Source organism: Myotis lucifugus, unplaced genomic scaffold (genome assembly GCF_000147115.1).
Source record: "Myotis lucifugus unplaced genomic scaffold, Myoluc2.0 scaffold_18, whole genome shotgun sequence".
NCBI lineage: Eukaryota > Metazoa > Chordata > Mammalia > Chiroptera > Vespertilionidae > Myotis > Myotis lucifugus.
This window is the reverse complement of record NW_005871066.1, coordinates 12,343,201-12,364,871: the sequence shown is the minus strand read 5'-3', so window position 1 is coordinate 12,364,871 and position 21,671 is coordinate 12,343,201. Positions and strand designations below refer to the sequence as shown.

The 21,671-nt window shown below is 35.0% G+C and overlaps 1 protein-coding gene across 6 annotated transcripts in view; it reads right to left on the bottom strand.

Moving 5' to 3' along the window:
• Positions 1 to 2,624: 2,624 nt before the first annotated feature.
• Positions 2,625 to 21,671, bottom strand: part of PHTF2 (putative homeodomain transcription factor 2) — a 96,760-nt gene continuing 77,713 nt past the window's right edge. For 5 of the 6 annotated variants that reach the window (XM_014452840.2, XM_014452841.2, XM_023751112.1 and 2 more), the window contains 8 exons: positions 19,516 to 19,644; positions 17,460 to 17,732; positions 17,097 to 17,228; positions 14,601 to 14,687; positions 9,613 to 9,768; positions 9,195 to 9,290; positions 6,235 to 6,360; positions 2,625 to 5,167 (listed from right to left, as the gene is read on the bottom strand). In XM_014452840.2, the coding sequence (XP_014308326.1) occupies positions 5,147 to 5,167; positions 6,235 to 6,360; positions 9,195 to 9,290; positions 9,613 to 9,768; positions 14,601 to 14,687; positions 17,097 to 17,228; positions 17,460 to 17,732; positions 19,516 to 19,644 (1,020 nt within the window). In that variant the 3' untranslated portion in view covers positions 2,625 to 5,146. The remainder of the gene's footprint in view (positions 5,168 to 6,234; positions 6,361 to 9,194; positions 9,291 to 9,612; positions 9,769 to 14,600; positions 14,688 to 17,096; positions 17,229 to 17,459; positions 17,733 to 19,515; positions 19,645 to 21,671) is intronic. The other variant, XM_023751111.1, reaches the window with a different exon arrangement.

The following is a 21,671-nucleotide window of genomic DNA, read 5'->3' as shown; positions in this document are numbered from 1 at the left end:
CTTAACCTGTCTATTTATCCCTAAAACTCCTCTCGTTTTGGTTACTTCAGTTTATCACAAGGACATCTGGCCTCTCAATTCAGGACACAATATGAAGCTACCACAGTCTGAGACCAGCTCTAATGAACCAACAGCGCACCGCCAAGCTGTCAACACTCTGCCTCTGCCAGCTTTGGGCAGTTTCTATTGGTTTCACCTCCCTTCACCACAATTACTACCTCTTCTCTAGGACTTTCTTGCTTTGCTTAATGCAAAGGTTTCTTTGGGGGCCTCTGCTTTTTCTAGCAACTTTCCCTGCTTAACACTGTGTCCTGACTCAAACTTGCAGTAACAGATTGAGTGCGTCCGCAAGTCACTGTCAAGGAGAGTGAATACCTCTACTGGGCAAAGCTATTGCCAGCAGGTTCACAGGTTAATCACAGGCCCATACAATGGCTGACTGCTGTAGGGCCAGGCACCAACCACTGACCCATTCAGCTGTGGCTGACAGGTAGTGATACAATCCAACAAAATTTAAACACAGGCCCAGCCGGTGTGGCTCAGTGGGTGAGCATCAACCCTTGAACCAGGAGGTCACGGTTTGATTCCTGGTCAGGGCACATGCCTGGGTTGTGGGCTCAATCCCCAGTGGGGGACGTTCAAAAGACAGCCATCCAATAAATATCATTGATGTTTCTATCTCTCCCTCTCCCTTCCTCTCTGAAACCAATACATTTTTAAAAAATAAATTAAAACACACACACACACACACACACACACACACACACACACACAACTTGAACATGAGTAAGCAACTTCCTGCCTGGTTCAGAAAAGGCCAGAGTACGTAAGACTTTGCAGTGCCATCCAGCATACAATGTTTCCATCCAACCTATAAACCTTAAATAATGCTCTCATACTCTCAATCCAAGCACCTCTCATTGAAATCTAAGTGGCTGGTAACATAAAACCAGTAAAGGAAAAGATTAATGGTGGCAGGAGGAAAACTGAGGAGGTGTCAGAGAGCAGGACAGGGACCGAATCCTAAGCACTGAAGGGGAGCTGGCCTCAGAGAGCATCATCTATCTCTTCCCCCAGCTGAAGAAGAGAGCAGACAGAATTCATGTGTGATTTTTATCTTTTCAGTAAAGTGAGAGAAGAAAAATGCTGACAGCTATAGAATAAGAGGAATTAGGAGCTTGAGGATGACAAAGAAGGTTAAAACTGTTATAGGGAGCATATAAATGGACAAGAGATTGGTTTTAAAAACATCAAATAGCCCTAGCTGGTTTGGCTCAATGGATAGAGCGTCAGCCTGTGGACTGAAGGGTCCCAGTTCAATTCCCGCCAAGGGCACATGCCTGGGTTGCGGGCTTGATCCCCAGTAGGGGGTGTGCAGGAGGCAGCCAATCAATGATTCTCTCTCGTCATTGATGTTTCTATCTCTCCCTTCCCCTCTAAAAACAATCTACACTAATAAAAGACAAAAATGCTAATTGACCATACCTTTGCTATACCCAAGCCACGCCCACCAGCCAATCAGAGCAACTATATGCAAATTAACCCAACCAAGATGGCGGCCGGCAGCCACAGAGCTGGAGCAAGCAGGAGGATTGGTTGCCCCGGTGATGGAGGAAGCCAAGCTTCCTGCCTGCCCTGGCTGGCTGTGGCCTCCGCAAAAGGCAACAAAGTTTCAATTATAGAAGATAAATAAATCCCAGATACCTGCTTCCAGCCAGCCTCCACTGGGAGCTTGGGTGGCTGGGGGCTGTGGCCAGCCTGCAAACAGCCATCAACCCCTCACCCAGGATGGCCACACCCTCATGGGGTGAGGGTCCCTGCTGGGGGACTTGGCCAGCCTGCAAACAGCCATCAGCCCCTCACCCAGACTGGCCAGGGACCCCAGCAGGACCCTCCACCCTGAAGGGGATGTGGCCAGCCTGAAAACGGTTGATTTTTCTTTGTTAAATGGCATTTAAATATATAAAATAAATATCAAAAATATAAATCTTTGTTTTACTATGGTTGCAAATATCAAAAAATTTCTATATGTGACACGGCACCAGAGTTAAAAATGCTGACACGCCAAGCTCAAAAGGTTCGCCATCACTGGTGTAGGCTCTATCATTAACTAACCAGTTGTGCAACCTTAGGCAAGCTTTTTAACCTTTTTGTGGCCTCAGATTTTTCATCTAGAGAAATGAAGACTTTGGACTAGGTGGTGTTTAAGGTCCTAGGTGACTTCATCCATCCATCCATCCATCCATCCATCCATCCATCCATCCACTCTTTCATTCAGTGGGATTTTTCTATGTATCAGGCACTATATTATGTTCTGGGAATACAGCAGTGAATACAATTAAAATCTAATAAAATTTACATTCTATAAAATTCCTGATCTTAAGAAAGTAATCCTCAATCATGTGGGAATACTCTTTTGAAAGTATACCTGTACTAACTCCTCGACCTGCAGTCTACGCCCCAGGAAGTAAGCACTGTGGGGAGTCAGTGCTGTTGATAAACATTGGTGGTATCCTTCATATAGGCTTGGCAGAAAAAATGATAATGTCATAACATCATTAATAAAAGGCCTGTGTATGTATTATGCTCTCATGTTCTGAGAATAACAAAATCTGAAATGTTAGTAAGTTTTAAAAAATTTATTTCCACTCCCTTCAAACCAAAAAGCTACAACTAAAGATTATGCTATAGTCAAACAAAATTACCATAGAAATGTATATGACTTGAAAATAAATTAAAAAAAAAAAAAAAACGCCTCTAGTTTAACTGTCAGTCATACAATGTTTTATTAAACCTGCTGTTCAAACTTTCAAAAACAACTCATGTGGCAAAGAAATAGTTAACACAGAATATCTGCCACAATTCTATCTTTGAACTGCCTTTTTTGTATTATGTGATACTATAATTTCTTTTACTTTCTTACATTCATGGTATTCTAAAAGGCAGCAATGTCAATTTTTCTTCTTTGAAAACAGTTCATTAATGTTCTGAAATTGCTTAAAATGACAACTTTTTCCCTTTAGTATTTTACTGTAGCCCACATTAGTGAAATAACTCAACATATTATTAATAAGTTGTTGAGAGGTATATGGTACACAGTTAAGTCAACTCCCAACTCCAAGTTAAAATGAACTTCAATCCAAAACAAGTACTTCCCTACATCAGTATAGTCAGCTACTTTTCTCAAAAATATTTCCATTCTGAAATAAACTTTCTTGTGAGATACAATAGTTTCCTCTTTTATTCTGAACAGAACTCATGCTGTACTTTTTTTCTCAAAATATATTTGACATATTCTGTGCAAAATGTTAAGTTCTGAATAGCTTTGTACCTTATTTTGAAAAAGTTTATAAAATATAATTCCTAAAAACAACTTCAACATTAGACAATAGAGGAAGAAGAAACATATCAGACAAAGCCCAATTTTTCACATGAGAAAATAAGTATGTTCTTAAAGCTCCAGTAATACATTCCTTGAAAAAACTCAGAATGCACTTTGGTCATTATTAAACATATTAGAACATAGGCAAATAAAACACAATTGCTTTTGTTGTTTTCTACAGAAAGAAAATATACTACAGAGGCTAAATTGAGGCTGATCAGAAGGAATGGTAAGAGCAAAGTGACATCATGACATGGCTCTGTTCTCTACACATTCCTGATCTTAAGGTGATGATTCAGGGGTTAAAACTGCACCAATCAAATAAACCACTTACAAGTATTTTAAATTCCCTAAAATGTTTAAAAACGTGAAGATATTCAACATGACACACCTTGCACCAAGAAAAGATTGTTTCAAATAAATTGTTTTAAAAACTAGATGCCCAGTTTTAAAAAATTGCAAATACATTTCATATTATAATTATTTCCTAAAATATTCTTGATTGTACAAATATAACAACTTAAAATCAAGGCCCAATAAGATACTATCATATTTGCCCTATTTACCTAAGGTGCCAATACAATAAGTTCTCATTTGGACACTTGGCAAATTATTTGGGGGGTGGGGTGGGCAGTGGGGTGGTGGGTTAACTTTACAGGTTAAAAACATCTAAAATAGCCCTTATATAATTAATTGGGTGGTGATGAGGAAGGGGAGATGTACCAGATTAAGTTTAGAGTATAGAATTTGCAAGCTGAAGCTGTCTTTTCTGAAAATTTGGGTATACAGTACTTTTATAACTATCAATCAGAGGAGTATTTTATTGGTTCTTAAATTGTTCATTTGAGTGTGGTATGAACAGCATACACTACAGTGTACCATGGGGAGAAAATTATTTTACTTGAGTAAACATAATGTACTTTAGTAATATCAATAGGCACTTCACCTGTGAGATGAATATATACCTCACTCAAAAGGATACCATATCATGCCCTAGTACACTATAACATATCCCATATAAAGATATGCATTAAAAGTAACAATTTTAAAAAGTGCACATTTTGAGCATGCACAGAGCTGTGCAAACAGCCCAGTGTTTCAAATAAATACTAATACTACTAAATTTTTATCAAAATATCTTACAGTATGGTAACCATTTACAATTATTGCTCTATTAAGAGTTTTATCATCAAAAAGAGCACTTTGTTGACCTGTTACGTAATACTATATATATTAATACTGAAGGGTGCTTAACTGCAGCTTAATCAGTTTAGATCCTGGCATTGATCCAAAATAATTAGAGAGAAACCCTGACTGGATTTTGATTTACTGAAGAAAATGCTTTATGGGTTTAGCTGAGTCCACCGCAATATTTCAAAGTTAAAGAAGTTTTCCTCAAGTAAGGCAAGTTCATGGCATTGATGGAGAAACAGTGCTTAGCAATGGCTTCTATTCTCACGATTTGTTGTTTTGTCAATTATTTATGAGCAATTACCAGGATCTCAAGTATCTGGATATCAGTTTTATCACCCTTTTCATCAACAATTAAGTACACTTAATGCTAAAAATAAAATATAAAGACTGAAGTAAATGTAAAAAAACAGTGAACACGTAAAATAAATATAAGAATTGCACAAGACAGTGGGATGTAAACACTTCCGCTTCCCAGCTGAGACGCCTGCAGCAGAGTCAGGGCTGCTTCCAGGTCGCTCAGTTGGTTCTCTTATTCTGGAAAAGAGGCTACATCTTCTTTCCTCTGCATTGTCATGATTTGATCTTCCACAACTGGTGAAAAAATAATAGAAGCAGTGACCATTAGAGCCAGTTTTAATATCCTAATTTATTAAGTTACATCACATAAAACTATTTTTATCTATATTTCATTCGTAAGTATTCATTTTACTTTTTAAAGCTCCTTTATCCCTTTATTTTCAAGAAGAATTCACCCTAAACAAGAAAGGGAAAATCAGGTTTCTCTTGCTTTCTTTTACAGGGAAGTGTACACAATACACATATACAACTAGTCTAATATGAATAGTTTACACCTTATTCACTAACAGCTGAACATATGTTGAAGGATGTATGCACTGCTATCCTAAAAAATAAAAGCCTAATATGCTAAGTGTCCAGTCATCCGTTCAACCAATCAAAGCATGAAATGCTAATGATATGCTAAGGCCGTTCAACCACTCGCTATGACGTGCACTGACCACCAGGGGGCAGATGCTCCGACTGGTAGATTAGCTTGCTGCTAGGGTTCAGCCAATCGGGACTGAGCAACAGGCCAGACATGCCCTGGAGCCCTCCTGCGGTCCCTCCCCAGCTGGCTAACCTCCCACATCCCTCCCCAGACCTGATGGTGCACCAGTGGGGTTCTCGGCTTGGCCTGCACCCTCTCGAAATCCGGGACCCCTCAGGGGTTGTCGGAGAGCCGGTTTCGGCCTGAATCTGCAGGCTAGGCCGAGGGACCCCACTGGTGCACGAATTCGTGCACCCGGCCTCTAGTTATAGATAAGTAATATAACTTTTGGCCCCCAAAAAGAAATCAGGCTCTTCTTTTTCTTTTTTATCACTTAAATTAGATTCAGATTATATGAGTAAAAATAAATACCTCCACTTATTCTACACAAAAGTTCTATTTGTAATTAATACTGTTCCAAACTAGGAGTCCCAATAATATTATAAACCAAGAATGTTTATCATTCTGTGAAATTATTTTTATTAATTGTATACATTATCAAAATGATTTCATTACTGTGAGGGTGAGATTTCAAAAGAGAGCTAGGGTAAAATAAATGCCACAAAAATGTAACAGTGCACTAAGTAATAAAAAAATACCTGTAAATTCTTACCTTTAAATTAAATCCAAGCAAGTCACTGATAACACCAGAAACAGCTGACAGGATGACAACCTGGGTGATGTTATAAAGCAATGGATTCATTGTAAGCCCATATAACCTAAAGGGACTGTCCAGTTCCTAGAAGAAAACAAAATCATGAGCCAGATTAAGAATTATCAGTTAAACTAATTCAGAGCAATATATAATGAGGATTAAAAAAATTGTTACAAGTTATGAATAGTTTTAGAAAGAATAAACACTTGAAATAAGTAACTATACATTAAGGGGTTTTTAAATTGTTTTGTTCTTTAAAGAAGAAGGTGACTTCCTTTCAAATAACTCTATAACTAATTGATGGGAAGGAGGTGGGAGATGAGTGAAAAATGAAGGGATTAAGAAGTAGAAAAAAAAAAAAAAAAGAAGTAGAAATTGGCAGTTAAAAATAGTCATAGGTTTTAAGGTATAGTATAGGGCAGCCGTGGGCAAACTACGGCCCGCGGGCCGGATCCGGCCCGTTTGAAATGAATAAAACTAAAAAAAAAAAGACCGTACCCTTTTATGTAATGATGTTTACTTTGAATTTATATTAGTTCACACAAACACTCCATCCATGCTTTTGTTCCGGCCCTCCGGTCCAGTTTAAGAACCCATTGTGGCCCTCGAGTCAAAAAGTTTGCCCACCCCTGGTATAGGGTATATAGTCAATAATATTGTAATAACTATGTATGGTCTCAAGTAGGTACTAGATTTATCAAGGCATCACCTCATAAGTTATATAAATGTCTAATCATACACCTAAAACTAATACAATGTTGCATGTCAAATGTAACTGGAAAAAAAAACACTATATAATCTAAATTTGAAACTCCAAGTTCTCTCCCAAATGAATGACTAGAAAAGTGTTGGCCTAATAGCTACAAAGTTTGAGAACATTTCTTAGTGTAAGAATGTAAACTTAAACAATATCTTTTTGCAGAAGAATTAGAAATTTAGCCAATATTCTGCCAATACTAATACATATATAAAAATTCCTTTGAGAAAATTAATTTTTGGATGAATGAATGAATGAATTGGCTGATTCAAACATTTAAAGTCCCAGGCCCTGTGCTAGGCTCTGGGAAATTAAGATTTAGTTCTTGTGCTGAAGGACCTTACAGTCTAATAGACCCTGCAAATAAATAATTTAATTATTACAGTTCCACAAAAGAAGTATGTATAAAAGGCAGTGGGGCTGAAACTTAGAGGGTAGGGCGAGTAGGAATGCCATCAAGACAACTGACAACATGGCACCTGTGAATTGCTGGATGTTGCTCAGCATTGTTAGAGCCCAAGAACAAGGAAAGAATTACTTCAAATTTATAAAGCTGGCTATGTATGTGAGGGTCATTCTTTAGGCTGATTGTACTGACAGACTGGCACCAAAGAAATTTAATTAGGGGAGAAGCATATCAGCTGTGCATGTGGGAAAGATCACCAGTCAGCAAGGTGGAAGATGGATGAGAGAGTAGTGAGACCAGAAGCAGGAATACCTTAAGAGTTCAGTGTATCTAAAGCTTAAGTGAAAGATGATGAGGGTCTCACTTAGGGCAGTATTGATAGGGAAGAGGGGATGAATTGGAAGATATGAGAGGTTGAATCAATGTGCCAGAGAATTTCTTGGCTGTGCAATGAGAGAAGGGGCAATTTATATTAAGTCCCAGGTTTCCGACTAGAAGACTGTATGATAAAAAAAAAAAAATCATGCTGTTGTGCATTGTATTTTAGTTATTTTTATATTTCTCTCTACTCTGAGAGATGGCAGCTGCTCTTAAATCTCATCTTTATAGCTTCCTCCTGTCTAGCACAGTGCCTACACTCTGAAGATATTTAATATGTATGTATCAAACAAACCCACACTCCTTTTCTGAACCCTTTCATTGCCTAGTATACTGTCAGGCACAGTCTATAGCAAATTAATGCTTTTTAGTGGAGTGAAGAATTAACCATAACACTGAGGCCCAACTAATTTCATACTGTATTCTGAACATTTATAAACAACTCTAAGAATATTTCATTTGTTATAGAAATTGAGAATTTAAAAAATATTTTCCTTTTAAGAAAAGTATCACTAACACTGCAATGCAGTGATAAAAATATTTTATTAAATTACTTCCAAAGAGGTATTATGAGATCAGATATACTGAAATTATATTCTTTTTTATCATCACCAAAAATGATTTAAAAATACGTTTATTGGTAATATATCCTGTATAATAAAACCCTAATATGCAAATCAACCGAACGGTGGAACGACTGGTTGCTATGACATGCACTGACCACCAGGGGGCAGACGCTCAATGCAGGAGCTGCTCCCTGGTGGTCAGTGCACTTCCACAGGGGGAGCGCCACTCAGCCAGAAGCTGGGCTCACGACTGGCGAGTGCAGCGGTGGTAGCGGGAGCCTCTCCCGCCTCTGTGGCAGGTGGACATCCCTCGAGGGGTCCCAAACAGCGAGAGGGTGCAGGCCAGGCTGAGAGACCCCCCTCCCCAGTGCATGAATGTCGTGCACTGGGCCTCTAGTATTATAATGATTATGTATTACCACTTTTTAAGCTAACGCACGCAGGCCAAGCAGAAGACTGCTCTGAGAAATACAAAATAAAAAATATTTTCCAAATTGACATCAAATCTCCTTTTGTGAAATCTATTTTAAGTTATAGGAGGCAAAAATTTCCAAAGACGCCAACGCCTATAATATTCTAACCAGTATTAAAAGTCTTAAAATTTCAAGTTATCAAAATTTCAAAATGAAATGATTTGGATTACTTTGGTTTTGCAATGAGAAAATATAAATAGTGTGAATATGCTTAAATATAACTTGGAAACAAGGTGGATAGTCATGAAAACCAAATACAAGGTAGGATCTACAAAGGACTCAAATATAATGTCAAGCAGCATATTCTACATTATATCCACTTTTAATTTTATTTTTACCTTTAGCAGTTTAGTAGCCAGTTTTAAAACATTATTCACTATTGTCAGTTCCTCTTTTTTGTTAGGTTTCTTCTCCATTTTCAAGTACAGGTTTATCTTTTATAAAAAAAATGTAAACAATTAAAAATACTTAAAATTATAACAAATACTCATTTTTAAAAGATATTGAAAGACATCACTAAAATATTAATGGTAGTTCTCTGGTTATTGCGATTATAGGTGATAATATTCTTCATACTTTACTGTATAGTCCAAATTTCCTACAATAAACTTATAAGAAAATAATTTTTAAATATAATTAAAAGCTGCAACAAGTAAGGAAATCTAAATATCTTTATTTAAAAGATGGAACACTTTAATCCCAGAGTCAAATCAACCTAAGAATATAACAACTAAAGTAAATCAATTGGATCCTCACCTGTTCAGTAAGTAATATTGAGGTATTGCTATATTTTTTACTTGTTTCTGATCCAAGGGTAACAAATCTTAGCAGAAAAAGTGTTAATGAGATACACCAGATCACCAGTTCCCAATTGTAGTGACAATCAAGGAAGATCTCATGCACATGAAGCAACTGAAAGTGTTTGAAAAAGACAACATGAAGAAGCAATGTCATTCACACAATTTCTTCTCAAGAAAAAAACGTATTTTACTTTGTACAGACTGATCATGAATATAGTATTACATTTAAAAAACATTTCACATTTATTAACATTTCAAGCACCTAAAAATATAATGTAACCAAAACCAATGGGGCCTCTACTCATTTTTGTCAAATTTTAATATTTTGCAATATTTCTTTCAGATTATTGAAAAGTAAGGTAAAAGATTCAATTGAAGCCCCTTTAAACTTTTCCTTAATCATTATTTCTTCTTTCCTATCCTTTCTGTAAGGGTAATAAATTTTGTGTTTATCTTTTCCATGCAGTTTATAGTTCAGCTACATATATATTTCTAAACTATATTATATATATTTTAGAATTTATAACAATGTTATCACATTGTCCACACCATTCTTTAATTTGTTTTTTATTCCACTGAGCTTTGTTTTCAAGATTTATCCATGCTGATACATGAAGCTCAATTTCATTCATTCCAACTTCAATAAGGTATTACAGTGAAAGAAACAAGCACAGTGTACTGGTCTCTTCTCTCCGTTAACATTTATTTTGTTGTCAATTCTCCTTATTACACACAATGATTACATTCTTTTATGCATCTCTCTGTGCACATATGTAGAGCATTCTTTAGGAGATAATATATGGGAGTAAAATTGCCGGGTCCTTGGATATTATTCACATATCAACTTTATTAGGTATTACGAATTTGTTTCTGAACGGTTGTAACAATTTATAGTCTCAGCAGTGTTATCAGTTTCCTTTGCCAATTTTTGCCCACACTTGGTATTATCCAACTTCTTAACACCTGCCAATCTGATGAGTGTAAATTGTTTTCTTACTGTTTTGGTTTTACTTTTCCTGATTCTTAGGGCAGATAAATATGTCTCATATGCTTATTAATCATTGGATTTCCTCTTCTGTAAGTTAACTTTTTCTATTCCATATCCACTTCTATTTTTCTTACTGATTTTAAAAGTTATTTATATATTCTGAATAACAAAGCCATTTAAGTCACATATTTTGCCAATATCTTTCCTCAGACTCCATTTTTTCATTATGGTGCCTTTAGTAGTACTTAAAACTTTAAGGGAGGGGTGAGGGAGAATATATGAGACTGCATGAGTCAGGCAAAATTCTAAAATATTTACTATCTGGCCCTTTGCAGAGGAAATTTGCTGCTCCCTGGCTTCTAGGACAAAAATTAATTTTTTTATGTTGATGTAACCATTTTTGATGTTCTTGATCATCTAAAAATGTATCATATTTTTAATAAATTGTCTATGAAGTCACTTGGATGTTCTATAGATAGTCATATAGCATGTGATTTTGTTTTTTCTTTTTCAATCTTTATACCATTTATTTCTTTTTCCTGTCTTCATTGGTTAATACCCTCTATCAAAATGCTCACTAGAAGTGGTAGAGAGGGTAAGCATCTTATTTCTGTTTTTAAAATGCACATGAGGTAATAAATATTTATGTACAATGTTTGCTCCAACTTTTGAAAGACATACTTTATCAGATTAAGGACAGTACTTTCCAGTCATTGCATTATAAATCTCCAATGAAATTTACCAATTTGTTTTCTGCATCTATTGAGATGATCGGATGTTTCTTGCTCCTTTAATCAACTAAAGGAGCTCAAACTAGATTAGTGGATTTTCTAAAGTTGAAAATCCTTGCATTCCAGATATCTTGGTCATGGCATATTTATATTTATTAAACTCTGGTTTCATCTTCCTAGTATTTTGCATCTCAGTTATTAATAAGGGAAATAAACTCATGGTTTCCCACTTTCATACTGTCTTTCTGGTGTTGGTATCAAGGTCATATTAGCTGCAAAAAATGAATTGGGGAATATGCTGTTTTTCTATATTTGTATAAGATTAGGACTACCTGTCTATTTGAATACTTGGCAAAATTCACCACTAAAAACAGATGCATCTGGAGGTTTTTGTTGGTGGCAGATTTTTAAATTATTGAATCAATATTGCTTTATGGTTATAGACCTCAGTTTTTCAATTAGTTTTTGAGTCAGTTAAGTTTACTTTCTGTCAGTAAGGCTTTCAAATTTATTGGCAGAAAGTAACTTACACTAGTATTCTTTTTTTTAAAATCCTCAACTCTGCCAGTATTTCAGTTTAATACTGTGCCTTTTATTTTTAAACATTTGTTATTTATGTTCTAAATTTTCCAAATGTATGAGGTCTTTTGTTGCTGTCACTATTTTCTAACTGCATTATAGCTAGATCAAGTGGCCTGGATAGTATCAGTTGAAAATTACTTTGTGGCCTAGAAAATGGGAGTTTTATAACTGTCCTTATGCCTGAAAAGAATATGTATTCTCCAATTTTAGAATAAAATTCTGACTATCTTGTTTAGATACATATTTTCACTACATTTTTTTGTCTGCTTAACCTAGCAATTACTAAAAGAAATATGTTGGAACCTCCCAATGTGGTATTTTACTATTGACTTTGGTTATATATAGATATATTTAAAGTTATATGATCACATGCATACAAATTGATCTTAATGAATTAATTTTTAAATTTTTCTCAGACTTCTTGGATCATAGTCTATTTCTTTTGATATTATTGAAAATTGCCAGCTTTCTCTTGGCTAGAGTTTGCCTACAGTATCTTTTTCTATTCTTCTACATTCAAAAACCTTCAATGTTATTATGTTTCCTGTGTCTTTTGTTGCTAGCAATAAATAGGTTTTATGTGTTTTTGAGAGACAGAAGAATTATAAGATGTACTTCAGGAACATGGAAATTAAACCCTGAAGAAAAGACTGAGGTGTAATTAGAAATTTTGAGTAGAAATTAGAAATCAAGTCATTTTCTTTTGGTTGCTCTTAAGATTTTTCTCTTTGTTTTTGGTGTTCTGCAGTTTCTCCAAAATGTGTCTAAGTGTGGTAAAAATTAACATCTTTCATCAATTCAGAAAAACCCCTAGCCATTTTCTCTCCAAATATTGCTCTCCCTCTTCTTTCCATCTGCAATTCATTAGATAGATGTATGTTTAATATCCTATCTGTCTCAATTGCTTTTTTTATATCAATCTGTTTGACACTCTCTTATATTCTGGGTAACTTTTTTCCCTTCTACCAATTCACTATCTTTACCTGTTTTCAATCTGCTATTTTTTTCTGTTTTTAATATCAATGCCATATTTTTTATTTCTCTGAAGTACTATTTGGTTCTCTTTTAAAGCTCTCTCTTTTTTTTGTAGTGTTAACCTATGTCTTTAATCATTTTAAGCAAGCTAACCTTATAGTTTCTATCTGATCAGTCTATTATCTGAAGTAGCTAGAGATCTATTCCTGCTGTTTATTGATCTGTTGATGCACTCATATTCTATTGTTTCTTCACGTGTTTTGAAATCTGAAGAGGCTTTATCTGTGAAAATCTTGTGAGTCCTACGTTGAAGTCACATACCCCAGAACAGTCTCGGTTTTGCTTCCACTAGGTATCTAAGAGCTTACGACCACTTTTTATATAATTTTTTGACACAGGGGTTACAGGACAAGACCTGTAATGTACATTTGAACCCCGAACCTGTGATTAAGTGCAGACCTACAGTTCTTAGGAGAGACTTTTCCCCAACTCCTTGCCAGAGTCTAGGCAGAGTTAGAGACAAGATTCCTTACTGTCTTCCTGTGCTGCAGGGCAGACTGCTTTTCTTATTCCATCTTTTCATGGAGACTGCAGCCCTTTGAGGGTTCTGGCTTTTGTGTAAGCATGTGTAAGAATGTGTGCATGCAGGTCGAGGCCTCATCTTCTGTCCTCATGTGGGCATAAAATCTCAAGTCTCTAGGATACTAAGAGTGCCAATGTACCTCACTTTCTTATCCTAGGGCTGCCATGCATTAACACGTATACTGAACTGCTCTGTTGTTCAATGCTATCTTCACTTTGGTCCCTTACTGTTTTATAAACTCAGATATATAAAATGCTGGATTTTATTCTGCTAGCATTGTATGATGCTTTAAAGCAGAAGAATTTTCAGTAGGTCATATTACTTGAAATAGAAGTTTAAACTTTATAGCACAAAATATATCCTGAGATACTTCTGTTTCCTGACTAATCTTGGTCAACAAGAATTCTTTTACAGAGCATGAGGCAGTCAAGCCACAGTAACAAATAAGTTATAAAATAATAAATGCTAAATGTGAGTAAAGCAGAGATTCATGTAAAACAGTATAAAACATGCCCTAATTGGTTTGGCTCAGTGGATAGAGCGTTGGCCTGCGGACTGAAGGGTCCCAGGTTCAATTCCGGTCAAGGGCATGTACCTTGGTTGTGGGCACATCCCCAGTAGGGGGTGTGCAGGAGGCAGCTGATCAATGTTTCTCTCTCATCAATGTTTCTAACTCTATCCCTCTCCCTTCCTCTCTGTAAAAAATCAATAAACTATATGTTTAAAAAACAACAACAACAACAAAAACCAGTATGAAACAATTGATAACTATAGTCACTCATAAGTTTGTTTTGGGAAATAAAGATAACCAGGTGAATTAATGGCAAAAACTAATTATCATATGTCCAATCAATACACATCTGAGAATATGCTAGCCACTAGTGTGACATATAAATGAATAACTTCCAAATATTTCATTTATTTATTCTATGGAAAAAATAATAAACTGCAAAAAGCCAATTTCAAAATTGTGTGACTAGGTTTACTTATATTATTGCTTTCATTCTTTTTTTATTAGGAAACGTTTGAAGCTGAATATTTGTAGGTCTGATTATCTAATTTCTACACAGAACAAGGTAACTCACCTGGGCACAACAGATAAATACAACTGAGATAGTCAACAAGAAAGCAGAGGAAACTATTACATCAACTGATCGCTGAGGACCTCGACGCTGGGGGAAAAAAGGGAAAACACTTTTAAATACATTTACTAATTAGCAGTCAATTTCATGCTTTCAATTAAGGTGCTTATCCATCACTATAGGTTGATCATCCTATATAATAAAAGGCTAGTATGCAAATTGTCCCCTAGACCAAGAGTTTGACTGGGAGTTCAACCAGGGGGCGGGGCAGGACGGCCAGCGAACCACCCACGGCCCTTCCCCCCACCAGCCTCAACCCCGATCAGCCAACCTCCGCATTCCCTCCCCCAGGCCGGTTGGACTCCACCTGTGCACAATTTCATGCACCAGGCCTCTAGTAACTTATAATGTTGAAAATACACCTAATTTGTTAGATGAATTTTTATTAAAGTGTTACTATTTCCTAAGGATTTGCAACACAGTGGAAATGGTGAATATATAGCCTAGAATTCTTAGCATAACTTCCAAATATTTCACTTTACAAACACTATTCATTCAACAAATGTTTCTTAAGCACCTGCTCAGAATGAAGTACTGTGCTAGGGGGTAGAAACACAGCAGAGAACAAAACAGACACAGTCCCTACCTTCATTATTAGGGAGTCAGGCATCAATTTCAAAATCACAGATATATGTGTAAGTTGTGATAAGTGCTATGAAGGAAAAGTATAGGATGCGCTGAGAAAATTGGGGGTTTTATGTAAATATCACTTCCTTAGAGAGATCTTTCCAGGCCCACGCTTCTAACCCCCAAATACAAGATTGTGTGGGCCTGGGAAGATTTCCCTAAGAAAGTGATATTTATACCAAACTAAGATGGCACATGACAATGGTTTGGTGGAAGGAAGAGCACAGAACAGGAATGATCATAGTGCATTCAAAGAACTGAAGCAGTTTAGTGTGGCTGGAATGTAGGAAGAAAGAAAGACAGACTAATGGCAAGAGCTGGGTCATTAAGGGCATTATAAGCCCTGTCAGATTTTATTCTTTATCCTAAGGGCAATGGAGAATCTCCAAAAAATTTTAAGAAGTATATGGTCAAATCTACATTTTTAAAAAAGATTTCTGTTGGCAGAGTGAAGGAAGTATTGGAAGGAGGAACTCTGAATGCTGGAAGGCCAGTTAAGAGGCAACTCCAGTAGCCCAAATTGTTTTCAATTAAGGTGATGGAAAAGGAAACAAATGTAAGTAAATAAACTCAAGTTATATTTTGGAAGCAGAATGGGTGGAAATTGGTGATAAATTGGATGTTGGAAATGCAAGAGAAGGAAGTAAATTTCAAAGATAATTCATAGGTCTGGGGTTAAATGTCACTGAAGTGCAAGCTCATGAGGGTAGAGAATTTCATCTCATGGGTAGTGGATGGCACATGGTTAACATTAAATAAATGTTTACTGAATAAAGTAATCAATGTAGAAAAGAATGTAATACCTACATAGCATTGATAAAGAAGGGAAATTTGGTGTGGCTTCTCACTAAGCCATGCAACAAAGACATATTCATCCCTCTTTACAACAGAAATGCCACAGTGACAAAAATAATCTACGCCAATTTGTAACATTTTCCAATGGAGATTAAGTTAGTTGAATTTAATAAGTTAAATAAGCAGAATAATGAATATTTTAAATAGAAAGCTAGATAAACAGTGCAAAAATTTTTTCACTTCTTTCATTGTTGCTTCAAAATAAAAAGTGTTATGGGGGAAATAAGGGGACATATATAATACTTTTAACAATAAAGATTTTTTAAAAAGAACAAAATAAGAAGCATTAAAGATCTAGGTATGTTAGAGGATATTCGGTCTTAGGTAACTCCATATATAATGAAATTCATTGCTACTTAATGCAACAAAGAAATAATCCTTAGTGTTTTCCTAAAATTAATTCAGATGTTTCCCATTTCCCTCCTGAGATGCGTTTTTTAAATCTACTTCCATAATTAGAAAGGTTATTGAACAAGATTAAAGAAAAGAACAGCATGAAAAGAATGGCTTAGAACTGTAAGCTAGTATATTTTTAAATAGCAATAGGCCACTTCACTGAGGTGATTCTGATCACAGATTTTTTAAAAACTCTTTTCTAAGCAGTGGGCTCCCTCTACTGGCTTTTGACAACCATTTTAGGTAGAAACAAAATCTTTAATCTAGCTTTTGAATGAGTACAAGTTGGTGAGATTTATGAACAAAGATAAATTAAGGACAACTTGATTTTGAATTATCTACCTCAAATACATTGAAGCCTTTTAGACTTCAGGTGCTTTACTATAAAGAACCAGTTAAACATGTATTTTGGATTTCTGCATATGGAGCATAAAGAACACACAGCACTGTGTGAGTACTTATGTGAATACACATCTAGACATACCTACATACTGACAAAGAAAAGGGAACTCTGAGAGGAAGCCCGCACATTTAAGAGTACTTTTGTCACTACCATTCTACCTTAAGATAGGACCGAAGTGATAGCCACATTTTTATATTTTGTACTTTCTTCAACCGGAAATGAGGAACCTCAGATTTTCGAGCCCTCCTTGCCGATGTTAAATGTCCAAAGAGCTTTGCAAAAAGTAAGCGCTAAAAAAGACAAAAGGCAAGCATTAATTTTCAAGTATATTACTACGAAAAAACAAAAATCAACAAAATATGGACTGTTAGAATTTTATTTAGTTAAGTACTATAAAAACAAAACGAGAAAAGAATTAGCAGCTTAGATTGATTTAATGAAATACTAAAATACTTCAAGAATACTTTGAACATTAGGAAAAGGATAAGATGTTCTCTCTTCAGAAGTCTATATATACTCACCTGTTTATAAGTTCTTTCTGCTACACAGAGCAAAAAAAAGAAAATCCACACAAGAGACACACGAACCACAAAACTTATAATAACCATAGAAAGCACTATGGCATCTTCATTAGAACCGAATGCAATCGCGTAAAGTTCAGAAGCCGAATGTGTAGTGAGCTGTTCCAAGTCTGTAGCTTGGGAGAGTCGGAAAACAAACGGAGTTAAACCCAGGATAAGAGAGATTGCATTTCCAAAAATCTGGTATCCTATTCCTGGTATATGGCTATTCACCTTTATAGAGAGAAAAAAGAAAAAGAAAAAAAAACTTACACAAATTTTACCTACAGTAAAATGAATTTCTATTAAGCATGATTTTATTTATAGCAATATAGAATCAGTTTGTTAAAATGTATTAGTTTTACTACATGAATAATAAAAATTAAATTTACTCAAAGTTGAAGAGCCTATATAATGTATAAAAAGTAAAACATTATTTCTTCAGTTTTCAAAAATAGTTCATTATCAGATCTCTAATTCACTAAGTAGATGTAAAAAGGATTAACTATCTTGGGTCTTACCCAGATCTTAAAAAAAAATTATATGTATCTCATTATTTCAAAAGTTAGAAATATTCACAAATACTGCAATATTAAAAAGAATGAGATCTCACATACACTTAAATTTAGTTCATTAAAGAAAAAAATCTAGAATTATATTTAATTATTCAATAAATTTGTGATTTGTATTTTCTTCAAAGAGCTCAATATACAAATGGATGTCTCTTTAAATTCTAAAACCATTTAGAAGAGAGAAAATGTTAGAGGGGGGACAATTAAATAAGAAAAGGGAAAAGATGGTAGGGTAATTATAAAAAAGGAAACTAAAATTTAAGTAATGGGAAAATATAAGAATGGTAGAACTGGGAGAAACCTTAAATATCACTTAGGTAACTTTTTATCATTCTATAATCTGCTAGCTCAGACAGTTAAGATATAGAACACCAACTAGACACTCCTTGTTGATAGCTTTTCATTGCTCACACTGAGACATGAAAGAGGAAGTAGATCAATTTCTATACCCAGTTATTTTAATTCCTGTCCCACATGAAGTGTGTACAAAGGTTCTAGCATACCAATGCACAAGAAATTTAGAACTGCAAGTTAAATCATGACTAGATGTCCAGAGGAATCAGGTAAAACTTTAAAAGTAGCAATGATCTGATTTTTAAAAAAAGTAATAAAAACTAAAATTAAAATCCACAGTATTCTCATCTAACTCTACTTCCAACTACTCAAGATGTTTACCCCAGCTGCATTAATTCTATACATTTAATTAGGCAAGGAAGTATCAACACAAATCTTCTGTTTGAATTGTTTAATGTTCTGGGTACTAATAAATAAATGAGCCAAGATGGGTGATAAAGAAAAATAAATATTCATCAAAACTGTATATATCTAGCAGCTCCTCAATTTGATCCACGGAAAGCAAAAGAAAGAATAACATAAAAGAAGAAAATTTTAGATTGTATCTATTCTTGGTTGCAAGAATGAAAACAATAAAAGGTGAGAGTGATATCACTGTTTAAATCAACGACAAAGAAAAATACAAATAACTTTTTTTCAGGTTGAAAAGTGAGGTGAGTAGGTTATAAACATAACATTTTAGTAATTATTTAATACTAGAGGTCCGGTGCACAGATTCATGCACCAGAGGGGTCCCTCGACCTGGCCTGCGCCCTCTTGCAATCTGGGACCCCTTGGGGTATGTCGGAGAGCCGGTTTCAGCCCGATCCCTTCAGGCCAGGCCAAGGGACCCCACCGGTGCACAATCAGGGCCAGGGAGGGACCGAGGGAGGGCTCCAGGGCGTGTCTGGCCCATCTTGCCCAGTCCCAATCAACCGGGACCCCAGCAGCAAGCTAACCTACCGGTTGGAGCGTTTGCCCCCTGGTGGTCAGTATGCATCACAGCGACTGGTTGAACAGTTGAACACTTAGCATATTAGGCTTTTATTATATAGGATATTAATAATCACTGTTTTATCCTTGAACTAAAAGAATAAAATTTGAAAACTTACTCTGTTCATTATCATTCCACTGATTTCAAGTACAGACATATCTGCTTTCTTACAGTCATTTCCTTCCCATACTATAGCACTTATTTTTTCTAATCCTGGGTGGGAACTGTGGAGCCAGGGCAAATGACTCTATAAAAAAATAAAAAGAAATTGGTAAATACAGTTATCTCATTTCATAAATAAAACAAACATATATACACACATATGCATATATATGTATATACACACACACACAAACTTTAACTACATTACTAGTAAAAAATAGAAATAGGTGAATGCATTTATGTTTTATAAATAGAATGTACATTTATGTGCATAGCTATATCGGTATTTATACACAGAATTTCAATGACACTAAAATTCTTAAAATTAGCATATATATTAAACAGATGCCATAAGATATTACAGTTATAAAAATGCATAAGTTAAAAACTTTCTATAACAGATATTAGGCAATATATTGTTTAAAAATACTCTAAAATATGTCAGCAAAAGCACTTAGTTGTCAACCTGTCTATATAGCTAATAATATACAAATGTTCATAGACAAACAGATATCACATTGTTCATATTACTAATTGTCCAACTTATGATCATTCAATAAAAAACAATGACAGCTGAGATTTGAACCTCTTTGAAAGATTAGTGATACAATCTCATGCTGAAGGAGACCCTTCCTCACACACCTACCGTTAATACTTGACTTACTTTTCTGATACTTTAATCTAGCATTTCTCCAAAGGATCAATTTAAGTTTCTGTTCCTCAGAGCAAATATTGCAAAGCACAAATAAGTAGAAGTACTCTCCCAAGTAATATAAAGTATTTCTCAATGTTTCAAGAAATAAAAAAAGGTAAAAAGAAAAATTGAAAGCTTTAATAAAAAGAATCACAGGCTTATGTTTGTTTGCTTTATATCTATAAATAAAGAAATAAAATTTCAAAATAGGATAGTTGGGAGTTAAAGATAGCAACAAAATTGATGAAACAACAATTTTTGTAGTACCAGATATTGATAGAAAAAATAACACTAAAAGATTAGATCTAGAATGGGATGAATTTCTTTGTTGACATAGTCCATGATGGTGAACCTATGACACGCGTGTCAGAGGTGACACGCGAACTCATTTTTTTGGTTGATTTTTCTTTGTTAAATGGCATTTAAATATATAAAATAAATATCAAAAATATAAATCTTTGTTTTACTATGGTTGCAAATATCAAAAAATTTCTATATGTGACACAGCACCAGAGTTAAGTTAGGGTTTTTCAAAATGCTGACACGCCGATCTCAAAAGGTTCGCCATCACTGACATAGTCTTTCTAACTTATTTTTATAACATATTTCATTAAAATAACTTCTAACAATGAACAGAATAATCTACTCTAGTTATATTTATTCTTTGGAGGACAAAATATGATTCAAATAGGATAAAGACATGTTTTTGTAAATGTAAGGAATATATTTTCCTCTAGGGCAGCGGTTCTCAACCTGTGGGTTGCAACCCCTTTAGGGGTCGAACGACCCTTTCACAGGGGTCGCCTAAGACCATCCTGCATATCAGATATTTACATTATGATTCATAACAGTACCAACATTACAGTTATGAAGTAGCAACGAAAATAATTTTATGGTTGGGTCACAACGTGAGGAACTGTATTTAAAGGGCCAGAAGGTTGAGAACCACTGCTCTAGGGGGAGTAAAGTTGCATTGATTAATTTCAGTTAAAGGTATAAAATAGTAAGTCAACAATATGTAAGAAAAGAGATAAGGAAATTATTCTACCTCATACACTAATTTTCTTTATGTCAAGCTATATATACCATGTTTACTATAAACAGAATAAAAACTGGTGAATAATGACAGGCAAACTATAATGCCAGTAGTCATGCTATTGACAAAGCTCTTTCCATGTAGTTATTTGACTATCAAGAGGTTGCCTCTAAATATTTATCTTTCCCAAAGACATAGTATTTTAATATACATTAACCTTCATAGCATATATTTTACTATTGAAACATATAAGAGCTATGTTTCATCATAGCTCTTAAGTTATGAGATACTGGTAATTAACCACTTTTATCAGATGATGTTCCATAATTTATCTTCAAACAAAATATTCTAGTCTGGGATAGAAATAATTTGCATTGAAATA